The sequence below is a fragment of the Salmo salar genome, chromosome 12 (genome assembly GCF_965601325.2).
Source record: "Salmo salar chromosome 12, fSalSal1, whole genome shotgun sequence".
NCBI lineage: Eukaryota > Metazoa > Chordata > Actinopteri > Salmoniformes > Salmonidae > Salmo > Salmo salar.
In genome coordinates this window covers 7,285,851-7,305,539 of record NC_138302.1, presented here as the reverse complement: position 1 = coordinate 7,305,539, position 19,689 = coordinate 7,285,851, and the positions used below count along the sequence as shown (strand labels likewise).

Here is a 19,689-nt window from a genome sequence, read left to right as displayed (position 1 = left end):
CCATGTTAAGACTCTGGGTAAAGACAGAGTCCATACCTACTCTGGCCTTCCTGTCTGGGTTGGCGCCCCCCCCCCCTTGGGTTGTGCCGTGGCGGAGATCTTTGTGGGCTATACTCGGCCTTGTCTCAGGATGGTAAGTTGGTGGTTGAAGATATCCCTCTAGTGGTGTGGGGGCTGTGCTTTGGCAAAGTGGGTGGGGTTATATCCTGCCTGTTTGGCCCTGTCCGGGGGTAGCATCGGATGGGGCCACAGTGTCTCCTGACCCCTCCTGTCTCAGCCTCCAGTATTTATGCTGCAGTAGTTTATGTGTTGGGGGGGCTAGGGTCAGTCTGTTATATCTGGAGTATTTCTCCTGTCTTATCCGGTGTCCTGTGTGAATTTACGTTCTCTCTCTCTCTCTCTCTCTCTCTCTCTCTCTCTCATCTATCTATCTATCAGGACCTGAGCCCTAGGACCATGCCTCAGGACTACCTGGCATGATGACTCGTTGTCCCCAGTCCACCTGGCCGTGCTGCTGCTCCAGTTTCAACTGTTCTGCCTGCGGCTATGGAATTATTTGCTGCATTCAAATATGACCGCACTGTACATATAGATGCACGTTATCACATATACTAAAAATAGAAAATAACATATTGTTGCCCTGTTATGTGGTCTGAACATAGTGAAAAGTGGATATTTATCTGTCTTCAACCACTCCTTTCCTTTCCCTTTCCTCCCATCTCCTCTAGGGGCACTGCTGTAAAAAATATATATTCTCAATCAACCAACTGTACCTGGGTGTGGCTGTCCGTCTCCAGAGAGCTCTCCAGGTGCTTCAAGATCTCCATGGTGATGGAACACCCGCTTCCTGGACTTGTCTCCATGGTTACGTCCAATTCTACCTCTTCTTTATTGGGTGGAACAGTGAGGCCATTCCCGCGGGTTGTGGGTGAGGTTGTAGCTGGCTGGTGGAAGGTTAGGAGGCGGGCCACGAGGTGATTTGCGGCCGAGGCGACGAATAGGCTGGGGTCAGTCTGTAGCTGGAGGAGGGGTTTGGTCAGGCCTGAAGAGATACAATCAAACACATTTTCATTTGTCACATTCTTCGTAAACAACAGGTGAAGACTAACATTGAAATGCTTCCTTTCAGGCCCTTCCCAACAATGAGAAGAGAAAGACAATAGAGAAGTAAAACACGTAATAATAAATACACAATAAGTAACAATAACATGGCTGTATACACAGGGGTACCAGTACTGAGTTGATGTGTAGGGGTACTAGGTAATAACATGGCTGTATACACAGAGTACCAGTACTGAGTTGATGTGTAGGGGTACTAGGTAATAACATGGCTGTATACACAGGGGTACCAGTACTGAGTTGATGTGTAGGGGTACTAGGTAATAACATGGCTGTATACACAGAGAACCAGTACTGAGTTGATGTGTAGGGGTACTAGGTAATAACATGGCTGTATACACAGGGGTAACAGTACTGAGTTGATGTGTAGGGGTACTGGGTAATAACATGGCTGTATACACAGAGTACCAGTACTGAGTTGATGTGTAGGGGTACTAGGTAATAACATGGCTGTATACACAGAGTACCAGTACTGAGTTGATGTGTAGGGGTACTAGGTAATAACATGGCTGTATACACAGGGGTACCAGTACTGAGTTGATGTGTAGGGGTACTAGGTAATAACATGGCTGTAAACACAGAGTACCAGTACTGAGTTGATGTGTAGGGGTACTAGGTAATAACATGGCTGTATACACAGGGGTAACAGTACTGAGTTGATGTGTAGGGGTACTAGGTAATAACATGGTTGTAAACACAGGGGTAACAGTACTGAGTTGATGTGTAGGGGTACTAGGTAATAACATGGCTGTAAACACAGGGGTAACAGTACTGAGTTGATGTGTAGGGGTACTAGGTAATAACATGGCTGTAAACACAGGGGTAACAGTACTGAGTTGATGTGTAGGGGTACTAGGTAATAACATGGCTGTAAACACAGGGGTAACAGTACTGAGTTGATGTGTAGGGGTACTAGGTAATAACATGGCTGTAAACACAGAGTACCAGTACTGAGTTGATGTGTAGGGGTACTAGGTAATAACATGGCTGTATACACAGGGGTAACAGTACTGAGTTGATGTGTAGGGGTACTAGGTAATAACATGGCTGTAAACACAGAGTACCAGTACTGAGTTGATGTGTAGGGGTACTAGGTAATAACATGGCTGTAAACACAGGGGTAACAGTACTGAGTTGATGTGTAGGGGTACTAGGTAATAACATGGCTGTAAACACAGGGGTAACAGTACTGAGTTGATGTGTAGGGGTACTAGGTAATAACATGGCTGTAAACACAGGGGTAACAGTACTGAGTTGATGTGTAGGGGTACTAGGTAATAACATGGCTGTATACACAGGGGTAACAGTACTGAGTTGATGTGTAGGGGTACTAGGTAATAACATGGCTGTATACACAGAGTACCAGTACTGAGTTGATGTGTAGGGGTACTAGGTAATAACATGGCTGTATACACAGAGTACCAGTACTGAGTTGATGTGTAGGGGTACTAGGTAATAACATGGCTGTAAACACAGGGGTAACAGTACTGAGTTGATGTGTAGGGGTACTAGGTAATAACATGGCTGTAAACACAGGGGTAACAGTACTGAGTTGATGTGTAGGGGTACTAGGTAATAACATGGCTGTAAACACAGGGGTAACAGTACTGAGTTGATGTGTAGGGGTACTAGGTAATAACATGGCTGTAAACACAGGGGTAACAGTACTGAGTTGATGTGTAGGGGTACTAGGTAATAACATGGCTGTAAACACAGGGGTAACAGTACTGAGTTGATGTGTAGGGGTACTAGGTAATAACATGGCTGTAAACACAGGGGTAACAGTACTGAGTTGATGTGTAGGGGTACTAGGTAATAACATGGCTGTAAACACAGGGGTAACAGTACTGAGTTGATGTGTAGGGGTACTAGGTAATAACATGGCTGTAAACACAGAGTACCAGTACTGAGTTGATGTGTAGGGGTACTAGGTAATAACATGGCTGTAAACACAGGGGTAACAGTACTGAGTTGATGTGTAGGGGTACTAGGTAATAACATGGCTGTAAACACAGAGTACCAGTACTGAGTTGATGTGTAGGGGTACTAGGTAATAACATGGCTGTAAACACAGAGTACCAGTACTGAGTTGATGTGTAGGGGTACTAGGTAATAACATGGCTGTAAACACAGGGGTACCAGTACTGAGTTGATGTGTAGGGGTACTAGGTAATAACATGGCTGTAAACACAGGGGTAACAGTACTGAGTTGATGTGTAGGGGTACTAGGTAATAACATGGCTGTAAACACAGGGGTAACAGTACTGAGTTGATGTGTAGGGGTACTAGGTAATAACATGGCTGTATACACAGAGTACCAGTACTGAGTTGATGTGTAGGGGTACTAGGTAATAACATGGCTGTAAACACAGAGTACCAGTACTGAGTTGATGTGTAGGGGTACTAGGTAATAACATGGCTGTAAACACAGGAGTACCAGTACTGAGTTGATGTGTAGGGGTACTAGGTAATAACATGGCTGTATACACAGAGTACCAGTACTGAGTTGATGTGTAGGGGTACTAGGTAATAACATGGCTGTATACACAGAGTACCAGTACTGAGTTGATGTGTAGGGGTACTAGGTAATAACATGGCTGTAAACACAGAGTACCAGTACTGAGTTGATGTGTAGGGGTACTAGGTAATAACATGGCTGTAAACACAGAGTACCAGTACTGAGTTGATGTGTAGGGGTACTAGGTAATAACATGGCTGTAAACACAGGGGTAACAGTACTGAGTTGATGTGTAGGGGTACTAGGTAATAACATGGCTGTATACACAGAGTACCAGTACTGAGTTGATGTGTAGGGGTACTAGGTAATAACATGGCTGTAAACACAGGGGTAACAGTACTGAGTTGATGTGTAGGGGTACTAGGTAATAACATGGCTGTAAACACAGGGGTAACAGTACTGAGTTGATGTGTAGGGGTACTAGGTAATAACATGGCTGTATACACAGGGGTACCAGTACTGAGTTGATGTGTAGGGGTACTAGGTAATAACATGGCTGTAAACACAGAGTACCAGTACTGAGTTGATGTGTAGGGGTACTAGGTAATAACATGGCTGTAAACACAGGGGTAACAGTACTGAGTTGATGTGTAGGGGTACTAGGTAATAACATGGCTGTAAACACAGGGGTAACAGTACTGAGTTGATGTGTAGGGGTACTAGGTAATAACATGGCTGTAAACACAGGGTACCAGTACTGAGTTGATGTGTAGGGGTACTAGGTAATAACATGGCTGTAAACACAGGGGTAACAGTACTGAGTTGATGTGTAGGGGTACTAGGTAATAACATGGCTGTATACACAGAGTACCAGTACTGAGTTGATGTGTAGGGGTACTAGGTAATAACATGGCTGTATACACAGAGTACCAGTACTGAGTTGATGTGTAGGGGTACTAGGTAATAACATGGCTGTAAACACAGAGTACCAGTACTGAGTTGATGTGTAGGGGTACTAGGTAATAACATGGCTGTAAACACAGAGTACCAGTACTGAGTTGATGTGTAGGGGTACTAGGTAATAACATGGCTGTAAACACAGAGTACCAGTACTGAGTTGATGTGTAGGGGTACTAGGTAATAACATGGCTGTAAACACAGAGTACCAGTACTGAGTTGATGTGTAGGGGTACTAGGTAATAACATGGCTGTATACACAGAGTACCAGTACTGAGTTGATGTGTAGGGGTACTAGGTAATAACATGGCTGTAAACACAGGGGTAACAGTACTGAGTTGATGTGTAGGGGTACTAGGTAATAACATGGCTGTAAACACAGAGTACCAGTACTGAGTTGATGTGTAGGGGTACTAGGTAATAACATGGCTGTAAACACAGGGGTAACAGTACTGAGTTGATGTGTAGGGGTACTAGGTAATAACATGGCTGTAAACACAGGGGTACCAGTACTGAGTTGATGTGTAGGGGTACTAGGTAATAACATGGCTGTATACACAGGGGTAACAGTACTGAGTTGATGTGTAGGGGTACTAGGTAATAACATGGCTGTAAACACAGAGTACCAGTACTGAGTTGATGTGTAGGGGTACTAGGTAATAACATGGCTGTAAACACAGAGTACCAGTACTGAGTTGATGTGTAGGGGTACTAGGTAATAACATGGCTGTAAACACAGGGGTAACAGTACTGAGTTGATGTGTAGGGGTACTAGGTAATAACATGGCTGTAAACACAGGGGTAACAGTACTGAGTTGATGTGTAGGGGTACTAGGTAATAACATGGCTGTAAACACAGAGTACCAGTACTGAGTTGATGTGTAGGGGTACTAGGTAATAACATGGCTGTAAACACAGGGGTAACAGTACTGAGTTGATGTGTAGGGGTACTAGGTAATAACATGGCTGTAAACACAGGGGTAACAGTACTGAGTTGATGTGTAGGGGTACTAGGTAATAACATGGCTGTAAACACAGGGTAACAGTACTGAGTTGATGTGTAGGGGTACTAGGTAATAACATGGCTGTAAACACAGAGTACCAGTACTGAGTTGATGTGTAGGGGTACTAGGTAATAACATGGCTGTAAACACAGGGGTACCAGTACTGAGTTGATGTGTAGGGGTACTAGGTAATAACATGGCTGTATACACAGAGTACCAGTACTGAGTTGATGTGTAGGGGTACTAGGTAATAACATGGCTGTATACACAGAGTACCAGTACTGAGTTGATGTGTAGGGGTACTAGGTAATAACATGGCTGTAAACACAGAGTACCAGTACTGAGTTGATGTGTAGGGGTACTAGGTAATAACATGGCTGTATACACAGAGTACCAGTACTGAGTTGATGTGTAGGGGTACTAGGTAATAACATGGCTGTAAACACAGAGTACCAGTACTGAGTTGATGTGTAGGGGTACTAGGTAATAACATGGCTGTAAACACAGGGGTAACAGTACTGAGTTGATGTGTAGGGGTACTAGGTAATAACATGGCTGTAAACACAGGGGTAACAGTACTGAGTTGATGTGTAGGGGTACTAGGTAATAACATGGCTGTAAACACAGAGTACCAGTACTGAGTTGATGTGTAGGGGTACTAGGTAATAACATGGCTGTAAACACAGGGGTACCAGTACTGAGTTGATGTGTAGGGGTACTAGGTAATAACATGGCTGTAAACACAGAGTACCAGTACTGAGTTGATGTGTAGGGGTACTAGGTAATAACATGGCTGTAAACACAGAGTACCAGTACTGAGTTGATGTGAAGGGGTACTAGGTAATAACATGGCTGTAAACACAGGGGTAACAGTACTGAGTTGATGTGTAGGGGTACTAGGTAATAACATGGCTGTAAACACAGGGGTAACAGTACTGAGTTGATGTGTAGGGGTACTAGGTAATAACATGGCTGTAAAGACAGGGGTAACAGTACTGAGTTGATGTGTAGGGGTACTAGGTAATAACATGGCTGTATACACAGGGGTAACAGTACTGAGTTGATGTGTAGGGGTACTAGGTAATAACATGGCTGTAAACACAGGAGTAACAGTACTGAGTTGATGTGTAGGGGTACTAGGTAATAACATGGCTGTAAACACAGAGTACCAGTACTGAGTTGATGTGTAGGGGTACTAGGTAATAACATGGCTGTAATACACAGAGTACCAGTACTGAGTTGATGTGTAGGGGTACTAGGTAATAACATGGCTGTATACACAGAGTACCAGTACTGAGTTGATGTGTAGGGGTACTAGGTAATAACATGGCTGTAAACACAGGGGTAACAGTACTGAGTTGATGTGTAGGGGTACTAGGTAATAACATGGCTGTAAACACAGAGTACCAGTACTGAGTTGATGTGTAGGGGTACTAGGTAATAACATGGCTGTATACACAGGGGTAACAGTACTGAGTTGATGTGTAGGGGTACTAGGTAATAACATGGCTGTAAACACAGGGGTACCAGTACTGAGTTGATGTGTAGGGGTACTAGGTAATAACATGGCTGTAAACACAGGGGTAACAGTACTGAGTTGATGTGTAGGGGTACTAGGTAATAACATGGCTGTATACACAGGGGTACCAGTACTGAGTTGATGTGTAGGGGTACTAGGTAATAACATGGCTGTATACACAGAGTACCAGTACTGAGTTGATGTGTAGGGGTACTAGGTAATAACATGGCTGTAAACACAGGGGTACCAGTACTGAGTTGATGTGTAGGGTTACTAGGTAATAACATGGCTGTAAACACAGGGGTAACAGTACTGAGTTGATGTGTAGGGGTACTAGGTAATAACATGGCTGTAAACACAGGGGTAACAGTACTGAGTTGATGTGTAGGGGTACTAGGTAATAACATGGCTGTAAACACAGGGGTAACAGTACTGAGTTGATGTGTAGGGGTACTAGGTAATAACATGGCTGTAAACACAGAGTACCAGTACTGAGTTGATGTGTAGGGGTACTAGGTAATAACATGGCTGTAAACACAGAGTACCAGTACTGAGTTGATGTGTAGGGGTACTAGGTAATAACATGGCTGTAAACACAGAGTACCAGTACTGAGTTGATGTGTAGGGGTACTAGGTAATAACATGGCTGTAAACACAGAGTACCAGTACTGAGTTGATGTGTAGGGGTACTAGGTAATAACATGGCTGTAAACACAGAGTACCAGTACTGAGTTGATGTGTAGGGGTACTAGGTAATAACATGGCTGTAAACACAGGAGTACCAGTACTGAGTTGATGTGTAGGGGTACTAGGTAATAACATGGCTGTAAACACAGGGGTAACAGTACTGAGTTGATGTGTAGGGGTACTAGGTAATAACATGGCTGTAAACACAGAGTACCAGTACTGAGTTGATGTGTAGGGGTACTAGGTAATAACATGGCTGTATACACAGCGTACCAGTACTGAGTTGATGTGTAGGGGTACTAGGTAATAACATGGCTGTAAACACAGGAGTAACAGTACTGAGTTGATGTGTAGGGGTACTAGGTAATAACATGGCTGTAAACACAGAGTACCAGTACTGAGTTGATGTGTAGGGGTACTAGGTAATAACATGGCTGTATACACAGAGTACCAGTACTGAGTTGATGTGTAGGGGTACTAGGTAATAACATGGCTGTATACACAGAGTACCAGTACTGAGTTGATGTGTAGGGGTACTAGGTAATAACATGGCTGTAAACACAGGGGTACCAGTACTGAGTTGATGTGTAGGGGTACTAGGTAATAACATGGCTGTAAACACAGGGGTACCAGTACTGAGTTGATGTGTAGGGGTACTAGGTAATAACATGGCTGTAAACACAGGGGTAACAGTACTGAGTTGATGTGTAGGGGTACTAGGTAATAACATGGCTGTAAACACAGGGGTACCAGTACTGAGTTGATGTGTAGGGGTACTAGGTAATAACATGGCTGTATACACAGGGGTAACAGTACTGAGTTGATGTGTAGGGGTACTAGGTAATAACATGGCTGTAAACACAGGGGTAACAGTACTGAGTTGATGTGTAGGGGTACTAGGTAATAACATGGCTGTAAACACAGAGTACCAGTACTGAGTTGATGTGTAGGGGTACTAGGTAATAACATGGCTGTAAACACAGGGGTACCAGTACTGAGTTGATGTGTAGGGGTACTAGGTAATAACATGGCTGTAAACACAGGGGTAACAGTACTGAGTTGATGTGTAGGGGTACTAGGTAATAACATGGCTGTATACACAGAGTACCAGTACTGAGTTGATGTGTAGGGGTACTAGGTAATAACATGGCTGTAAACACAGAGTACCAGTACTGAGTTGATGTGTAGGGGTACTAGGTAATAACATGGCTGTAAACACAGGGGTAACAGTACTGAGTTGATGTGTAGGGGTACTAGGTAATAACATGGCTGTAAACACAGAGTACCAGTACTGAGTTGATGTGTAGGGGTACTAGGTAATAACATGGCTGTAAACACAGAGTACCAGTACTGAGTTGATGTGTAGGGGTACTAGGTAATAACATGGCTGTAAACACAGGGGTACCAGTACTGAGTTGATGTGTAGGGGTACTAGGTAATAACATGGCTGTATACACAGGGTACCAGTACTGAGTTGATGTGTAGGGGTACTAGGTAATAACATGGCTGTATACACAGAGTACCAGTACTGAGTTGATGTGTAGGGGTACTAGGTAATAACATGGCTGTAAACACAGAGTACCAGTACTGTGTTGATGTGTAGGGGTACTAGGTAATAACATGGCTGTAAACACAGGGGTACCAGTACTGAGTTGATGTGTAGGGGTACTAGGTAATAACATGGCTGTAAACACAGGGGTAACAGTACTGAGTTGATGTGTAGGGGTACTAGGTAATAACATGGCTGTAAACACAGGGGTAACAGTACTGAGTTGATGTGTAGGGGTACTAGGTAATAACATGGCTGTAAACACAGAGTACCAGTACTGAGTTGATGTGTAGGGGTACTAGGTAATAACATGGCTGTAAACACAGGGTACCAGTACTGAGTTGATGTGTAGGGGTACTAGGTAATAACATGGCTGTAAACACAGAGTACCAGTACTGAGTTGATGTGTAGGGGTACTAGGTAATAACATGGCTGTATACACAGAGTACCAGTACTGAGTTGATGTGTAGGGGTACTAGGTAATAACATGGCTGTAAACACAGGAGTACCAGTACTGAGTTGATGTGTAGGGGTACTAGGTAATAACATGGCTGTAAACACAGAGTACCAGTACTGAGTTGATGTGTAGGGGTACTAGGTAATAACATGGCTGTATACACAGAGTACCAGTACTGAGTTGATGTGTAGGGGTACTAGGTAATAACATGGCTGTAAACACAGGAGTAACAGTACTGAGTTGATGTGTAGGGGTACTAGGTAATAACATGGCTGTAAACACAGAGTACCAGTACTGAGTTGATGTGTAGGGGTACTAGGTAATAACATAGCTGTAAACACAGGGGTAACAGTACTGAGTTGATGTGTAGGGGTACTAGGTAATAACATGGCTGTAAACACAGAGTACCAGTACTGAGTTGATGTGTAGGGGTACTAGGTAATAACATGGCTGTATACACAGGGGTAACAGTACTGAGTTGATGTGTAGGGGTACTAGGTAATAACATGGCTGTAAACACAGGGGTACCAGTACTGAGTTGATGTGTAGGGGTACTAGGTAATAACATGGCTGTATACACAGGGGTAACAGTACTGAGTTGATGTGTAGGGGTACTAGGTAATAACATGGCTGTATACACAGGGGTAACAGTACTGAGTTGATGTGTAGGGGTACTAGGTAATAACATGGCTGTAAACACAGAGTACCAGTACTGAGTTGATGTGTAGGGGTACTAGGTAATAACATGGCTGTAAACACAGGGGTACCAGTACTGAGTTGATGTGTAGGGGTACTAGGTAATAACATGGCTGTAAACACAGGGGTAACAGTACTGAGTTGATGTGTAGGGGTACTAGGTAATAACATGGCTGTAAACACAGGGGTACCAGTACTGAGTTGATGTGTAGGGTTACTAGGTAATAACATGGCTGTAAACACAGGGGTAACAGTACTGAGTTGATGTGTAGGGGTACTAGGTAATAACATGGCTGTAAACACAGGGGTAACAGTACTGAGTTGATGTGTAGGGGTACTAGGTAATAACATGGCTGTAAACACAGAGTACCAGTACTGAGCTGATGTGTAGGGGTACTAGGTAATAACATGGCTGTAAACACAGAGTACCAGTACTGAGTTGATGTGTAGGGGTACTAGGTAATAACATGGCTGTAAACACAGGGGTACCAGTACTGAGTTGATGTGTAGGGGTACTAGGTAATAACATGGCTGTATACACAGAGTACCAGTACTGAGTTGATGTGTAGGGGTACTAGGTAATAACATGGCTGTATACACAGAGTACCAGTACTGAGTTGATGTGTAGGGGTACTAGGTAATAACATGGCTGTAAACACAGAGTACCAGTACTGAGTTGATGTGTAGGGGTACTAGGTAATAACATGGCTGTATACACAGAGTACCAGTACTGAGTTGATGTGTAGGGGTACTAGGTAATAACATGGCTGTAAACACAGAGTACCAGTACTGAGTTGATGTGTAGGGGTACTAGGTAATAACATGGCTGTAAACACAGGGGTAACAGTACTGAGTTGATGTGTAGGGGTACTAGGTAATAACATGGCTGTAAACACAGGGGTACCAGTACTGAGTTGATGTGTAGGGGTACTAGGTAATAACATGGCTGTATACACAGGGGTAACAGTACTGAGTTGATGTGTAGGGGTACTAGGTAATAACATGGCTGTATACACAGGGGTAACAGTACTGAGTTGATGTGTAGGGGTACTAGGTAATAACATGGCTGTAAACACAGAGTACCAGTACTGAGTTGATGTGTAGGGGTACTAGGTAATAACATGGCTGTAAACACAGGGGTACCAGTACTGAGTTGATGTGTAGGGGTACTAGGTAATAACATGGCTGTAAACACAGGGGTAACAGTACTGAGTTGATGTGTAGGGGTACTAGGTAATAACATGGCTGTAAACACAGGGGTACCAGTACTGAGTTGATGTGTAGGGGTACTAGGTAATAACATGGCTGTAAACACAGAGTACCAGTACTGAGTTGATGTGTAGGGGTACTAGGTAATAACATGGCTGTAAACACAGGGGTAACAGTACTGAGTTGATGTGTAGGGGTACTAGGTAATAACATGGCTGTAAACACAGAGTACCAGTACTGAGTTGATGTGTAGGGGTACTAGGTAATAACATGGCTGTAAACACAGGGGTACCAGTACTGAGTTGATGTGTAGGGGTACTAGGTAATAACATGGCTGTAAACACAGGAGTACCAGTACTGAGTTGATGTGTAGGGGTACTAGGTAATAACATGGCTGTAAACACAGAGTACCAGTACTGAGTTGATGTGTAGGGGTACTAGGTAATAACATGGCTGTATACACAGAGTACCAGTACTGAGTTGATGTGTAGGGGTACTAGGTAATAACATGGCTGTAAACACAGGGGTACCAGTACTGAGTTGATGTGTAGGGGTACTAGGTAATAACATGGCTGTAAACACAGGGGTAACAGTACTGAGTTGATGTGTAGGGGTACTAGGTAATAACATGGCTGTAAACACAGGGGTAACAGTACTGAGTTGATGTGTAGGGGTACTAGGTAATAACATGGCTGTAAACACAGGGGTACCAGTACTGAGTTGATGTGTAGGGGTACTAGGTAATAACATGGCTGTAAACACAGAGTACCAGTACTGAGTTGATGTGTAGGGGTACTAGGTAATAACATGGCTGTAAACACAGGGGTACCAGTACTGAGTTGATGTGTAGGGGTACTAGGTAATAACATGGCTGTATACACAGAGTACCAGTACTGAGTTGATGTGTAGGGGTACTAGGTAATAACATGGCTGTATACACAGAGTACCAGTACTGAGTTGATGTGTAGGGGTACTAGGTAATAACATGGCTGTAAACACAGAGTACCAGTACTGTGTTGATGTGTAGGGGTACTAGGTAATAACATGGCTGTATACACAGAGTACCAGTACTGAGTTGATGTGTAGGGGTACTAGTTAATAACATGGCTGTAAACACAGAGTACCAGTACTGTGTTGATGTGTAGGGGTACTAGGTAATAACATGGCTGTAAACACAGGGGTAACAGTACTGAGTTGATGTGTGGGGGTACTAGGTAATAACATGGCTGTAAACACAGGGGTACCAGTACTGAGTTGATGTGTAGGGGTACTAGGTAATAACATGGCTGTAAACACAGAGTACCAGTACTGAGTTGATGTGTAGGGGTACTAGGTAATAACATGGCTGTAAACACAGGGGTACCAGTACTGAGTTGATGTGTAGGGGTACTAGGTAATAACATGGCTGTAAACACAGAGTACCAGTACTGAGTTGATGTGTAGGGGTACTAGGTAATAACATGGCTGTATACACAGCGTACCAGTACTGAGTTGATGTGTAGGGGTACTAGGTAATAACATGGCTGTAAACACAGGAGTAACAGTACTGAGTTGATGTGTAGGGGTACTAGGTAATAACATGGCTGTAAACACAGAGTACCAGTACTGAGTTGATGTGTAGGGGTACTAGGTAATAACATGGCTGAATACACAGAGTACCAGTACTGAGTTGATGTGTAGGGGTACTAGGTAATAACATGGCTGTATACACAGAGTACCAGTACTGAGTTGATGTGTAGGGGTACTAGGTAATAACATAGCTGTAAACACAGGGGTAACAGTACTGAGTTGATGTGTAGGGGTACTAGGTAATAACATGGCTGTAAACACAGAGTACCAGTACTGAGTTGATGTGTAGGGGTACTAGGTAATAACATGGCTGTATACACAGGGGTAACAGTACTGAGTTGATGTGTAGGGGTACTAGGTAATAACATGGCTGTAAACACAGGGGTACCAGTACTGAGTTGATGTGTAGGGGTACTAGGTAATAACATGGCTGTATACACAGGGGTAACAGTACTGAGTTGATGTGTAGGGGTACTAGGTAATAACATGGCTGTATACACAGGGGTAACAGTACTGAGTTGATGTGTAGGGGTACTAGGTAATAACATGGCTGTAAACACAGAGTACCAGTACTGAGTTGATGTGTAGGGGTACTAGGTAATAACATGGCTGTAAACACAGGGGTACCAGTACTGAGTTGATGTGTAGGGGTACTAGGTAATAACATGGCTGTAAACACAGGGGTAACAGTACTGAGTTGATGTGTTGGGGTACTAGGTAATAACATGGCTGTAAACACAGGGGTACCAGTACTGAGTTGATGTGTAGGGTTACTAGGTAATAACATGGCTGTAAACACAGGGGAAACAGTACTGAGTTGATGTGTAGGGGTACTAGGTAATAACATGGCTGTAAACACAGGGGTAACAGTACTGAGTTGATGTGTAGGGGTACTAGGTAATAACATGGCTGTAAACACAGAGTACCAGTACTGAGCTGATGTGTAGGGGTACTAGGTAATAACATGGCTGTAAACACAGAGTACCAGTACTGAGTTGATGTGTAGGGGTACTAGGTAATAACATGGCTGTAAACACAGGGGTACCAGTACTGAGTTGATGTGTAGGGGTACTAGGTAATAACATGGCTGTATACACAGAGTACCAGTACTGAGTTGATGTGTAGGGGTACTAGGTAATAATATGGCTGTATACACAAAGTACCAGTACTGAGTTGATGTGTAGGGGTACTAGGTAATAACATGGCTGTAAACACAGAGTACCAGTACTGTGTTGATGTGTAGGGGTACTAGGTAATAACATGGCTGTATACACAGAGTACCAGTACTGAGTTGATGTGTAGGGGTACTAGTTAATAACATGGCTGTAAACACAGAGTACCAGTACTGTGTTGATGTGTAGGGGTACTAGGTAATAACATGGCTGTAAACACAGGGGTAACAGTACTGAGTTGATGTGTGGGGGTACTAGGTAATAACATGGCTGTAAACACAGGGGTAACAGTACTGAGTTGATGTGTAGGGGTACTAGGTAATAACATGGCTGTAAACACAGAGTACCAGTACTGAGTTGATGTGTAGGGGTACTAGGTAATAACATGGCTGTAAACACAGGGGTACCAGTACTGAGTTGATGTGTAGGGGTACTAGGTAATAACATGGCTGTAAACACAGAGTACCAGTACTGAGTTGATGTGTAGGGGTACTAGGTAATAACATGGCTGTATACACAGCGTACCAGTACTGAGTTGATGTGTAGGGGTACTAGGTAATAACATGGCTGTAAACACAGGAGTAACAGTACTGAGTTGATGTGTAGGGGTACTAGGTAATAACATGGCTGTAAACACAGAGTACCAGTACTGAGTTGATGTGTAGGGGTACTAGGTAATAACATGGCTGAATACACAGAGTACCAGTACTGAGTTGATGTGTAGGGGTACTAGGTAATAACATGGCTGTAAACACAGGGGTAACAGTACTGAGTTGATGTGTAGGGGTACTAGGTAATAACATGGCTGTAAACACAGGGTACAGTACTGAGTTGATGTGTAGGGGTACTAGGTAATAACATGGCTGTATACACAGGGTACCAGTACTGAGTTGATGTGTAGGGGTACTAGGTAATAACATGGCTGTAAACACAGAGTACCAGTACTGAGTTGATGTGTAGGGGTACTAGGTAATAACATGGCTGTATACACAGGGGTACCAGTACTGAGTTGATGTGTAGGGGTACTAGGTAATAACATGGCTGTAAACACAGAGTACCAGTACTGAGTTGATGTGTAGGGGTACTAGGTAATAACATGGCTGTAAACACAGGGGTAACAGTACTGAGTTGATGTGTAGGGGTACTAGGTAATAACATGGCTGTAAACACAGGGGTAACAGTACTGAGTTGATGTGTAGGGGTACTAGGTAATAACATGGCTGTAAACACAGAGTACCAGTACTGAGTTGATGTGTAGGGGTACTAGGTAATAACATGGCTGTAAACACAGGGGTACCAGTACTGAGTTGATGTGTAGGGGTACTAGGTAATAACATGGCTGTAAACACAGGGTACCAGTACTGAGTTGATGTGTAGGGGTACTAGGTAATAACATGGCTGTAAACACAGAGTACCAGTACTGAGTTGATGTGTAGGGGTACTAGGTAATAACATGGCTGTAAACACAGGGGTACCAGTACTGAGTTGATGTGTAGGGGTACTAGGTAATAACATGGCTGTAAACACAGGGGTAACAGTACTGAGTTGATGTGTAGGGGTACTAGGTAATAACATGGCTGTAAACACAGAGTACCAGTACTGAGTTGATGTGTAGGGGTACTAGGTAATAACATGGCTGTAAACACAGAGTACCAGTACTGAGTTGATGTGTAGGGGTACTAGGTAATAACATGGCTGTAAACACAGAGTACCAGTACTGAGTTGATGTGTAGGGGTACTAGGTAATAACATGGCTGTAAACACAGAGTACCAGTACTGAGTTGATGTGTAGGGGTACTAGGTAATAACATGGCTGTAAACACAGAGTACCAGTACTGAGTTGATGTGTAGGGGTACTAGGTAATAACATGGCTGTAAACACAGAGTACCAGTACTGAGTTGATGTGTAGGGGTACTAGGTAATAACATGGCTGTATACACAGAGTACCAGTACTGAGTTGATGTGTAGGGGTACTAGGTAATAACATGGCTGTAAACACAGAGTACCAGTACTGAGTTGATGTGTAGGGGTACTAGGTAATAACATGGCTGTATACACAGGGTAACAGTACTGAGTTGATGTGTAGGGGTACTAGGTAATAACATGGCTGTAAACACAGGGGTACCAGTACTGAGTTGATGTGTAGGGGTACTAGGTAATAACATGGCTGTAAACACAGGAGTACCAGTACTGAGTTGATGTGTAGGGGTACTAGGTAATAACATGGCTGTAAACACAGGGGTACCAGTACTGAGTTGATGTGTAGGGGTACTAGGTAATAACATGGCTGTAAACACAGAGTACCAGTACTGAGTTGATGTGTAGGGGTACTAGGTAATAACATGGCTGTAAACACAGGGGTACCAGTACTGAGTTGATGTGTAGGGGTACTAGGTAATAACATGGCTGTAAACACAGGGGTAACAGTACTGAGTTGATGTGTAGGGGTACTAGGTAATAACATGGCTGTAAACACAGGGGTAACAGTACTGAGTTGATGTGTAGGGGTACTAGGTAATAACATGGCTGTAAACACAGGGGTAACAGTACTGAGTTGATGTGTAGGGGTACTAGGTAATAACATGGCTGTAAACACAGAGTACCAGTACTGAGTTGATGTGTAGGGGTACTAGGTAATAACATGGCTGTAAACACAGGGGTACCAGTACTGAGTTGATGTGTAGGGGTACTAGGTAATAACATGGCTGTATACACAGGGGTAACAGTACTGAGTTGATGTGTAGGGGTACTAGGTAATAACATGGCTGTATACACAGAGTACCAGTACTGAGTTGATGTGTAGGGGTACTAGGTAATAACATGGCTGTAAACACAGGGGTACCAGTACTGAGTTGATGTGTAGGGGTACTAGGTAATAACATGGCTGTAAACACAGGGGTAACAGTACTGAGTTGATGTGTAGGGGTACTAGGTAATAACATGGCTGTATACACAGGGGTACCAGTACTGAGTTGATGTGTAGGGGTACTAGGTAATAACATGGCTGTAAACACAGAGTACCAGTACTGAGTTGATGTGTAGGGGTACTAGGTAATAACATGGCTGTATACACAGAGTACCAGTACTGAGTTGATGTGTAGGGGTACTAGGTAATAACATGGCTGTAAACACAGAGTACCAGTACTGAGTTGATGTGTAGGGGTACTAGGTAATAACATGGCTGTAAACACAGGGGTAACAGTACTGAGTTGATGTGTAGGGGTACTAGGTAATAACATGGCTGTAAACACAGGGGTAACAGTACTGAGTTGATGTGTAGGGGTACTAGGTAATAACATGGCTGTAAACACAGAGTACCAGTACTGAGTTGATGTGTAGGGGTACTAGGTAATAACATGGCTGTAAACACAGGGGTACCAGTACTGAGTTGATGTGTAGGGGTACTAGGTAATAACATGGCTGTAAACACAGAGTACCAGTACTGAGTTGATGTGTAGGGGTACTAGGTAATAACATGGCTGTAAACACAGAGTACCAGTACTGAGTTGATGTGTAGGGGTACTAGGTAATAACATGGCTGTAAACACAGGGGTAACAGTACTGAGTTGATGTGTAGGGGTACTAGGTAATAACATGGCTGTAAACACAGGGGTAACAGTACTGAGTTGATGTGTAGGGGTACTAGGTAATAACATGGCTGTATACACAGAGTACCAGTACTGAGTTGATGTGTAGGGGTACTAGGTAATAACATGGCTGTATACACAGAGTACCAGTACTGAGTTGATGTGTAGGGGTACTAGGTAATAACATGGCTGTAAACACAGAGTACCAGTACTGAGTTGATGTGTAGGGGTACTAGGTAATAACATGGCTGTAAACACAGAGTACCAGTACTGAGTTGATGTGTAGGGGTACTAGGTAATAACATGGCTGTAAACACAGAGTACCAGTACTGAGTTGATGTGTAGGGGTACTAGGTAATAACATGGCTGTATACACAGAGTACCAGTACTGAGTTGATGTGTAGGGGTACTAGGTAATAACATGGCTGTATACACAGAGTACCAGTACTGAGTTGATGTGTAGGGGTACTAGGTAATAACATGGCTGTAAACACAGAGTACCAGTACTGAGTTGATGTGTAGGGGTACTAGGTAATAACATGGCTGTATACACAGGGGTAACAGTACTGAGTTGATGTGTAGGGGTACTAGGTAATAACATGGCTGTAAACACAGGGGTACCAGTACTGAGTTGATGTGTAGGGGTACTAGGTAATAACATGGCTGTAAACACAGGAGTACCAGTACTGAGTTGATGTGTAGGGGTACTAGGTAATAACATGGCTGTAAACACAGGGGTACCAGTACTGAGTTGATGTGTAGGGGTACTAGGTAATAACATGGCTGTATACACAGAGTACCAGTACTGAGTTGATGTGTAGGGGTACTAGGTAATAACATGGCTGTAAACACAGGGGTACCAGTACTGAGTTGATGTGTAGGGGTACTAGGTAATAACATGGCTGTAAACACAGGGGTAACAGTACTGAGTTGATGTGTAGGGGTACTAGGTAATAACATGGCTGTAAACACAGGGGTAACAGTACTGAGTTGATGTGTAGGGGTACTAGGTAATAACATGGCTGTAAACACAGGGGTAACAGTACTGAGTTGATGTGTAGGGGTACTAGGTAATAACATGGCTGTAAACACAGAGTACCAGTACTGAGCTGATGTGTAGGGGTACTAGGTAATAACATGGCTGTAAACACAGAGTACCAGTACTGAGTTGATGTGTAGGGGTACTAGGTAATAATATGGCTGTATACACAGAGTACCAGTACTGAGTTGATGTGTAGGGGTACTAGGTAATAACATGGCTGTAAACACAGAGTACCAGTACTGAGTTGATGTGTAGGGGTACTAGGTAATAACATGGCTGTATACACAGAGTACCAGTACTGAGTTGATGTGTAGGGGTACTAGGTAATAATATGGCTGTATACACAGAGTACCAGTACTGAGTTGATGTGTAGGGGTACTAGGTAATAACATGGCTGTAAACACAGGGGTAACAGTACTGAGTTGATGTGTAGGGGTACTAGGTAATAACATGGCTGTAAACACAGAGTACCAGTACTGTGTTGATGTGTAGGGGTACTACGTAATAACATGGCTGAAACACAGGGGTAACAGTACTGAGTTGATGTGTAGGGGTACTAGGTAATAACATGGCTGTAAACACAGAGTACCAGTACTGAGTTGATGTTTAGGGGTACTAGGTAATAACATGGCTGTATACACAGCGTACCAGTACTGAGTTGAT

General features: G+C 43.5%; 1 protein-coding gene across 2 annotated transcripts in view; it reads right to left on the bottom strand.

Annotated features, from left to right (window-relative positions):
- The window catches only part of LOC123725388 (integrator complex assembly factor BRAT1), a 53,849-nt gene that overhangs the window by 14,045 nt on the left and 20,115 nt on the right, over positions 1-19,689 (bottom strand). For both annotated transcript variants that reach the window (XM_082958515.1, XM_082958516.1), the window contains exon 3: positions 774-1,042. In XM_082958515.1, coding sequence (XP_082814641.1) covers positions 774-1,042 — 269 coding nt within the window. The remainder of the gene's footprint in view (positions 1-773; positions 1,043-19,689) is intronic.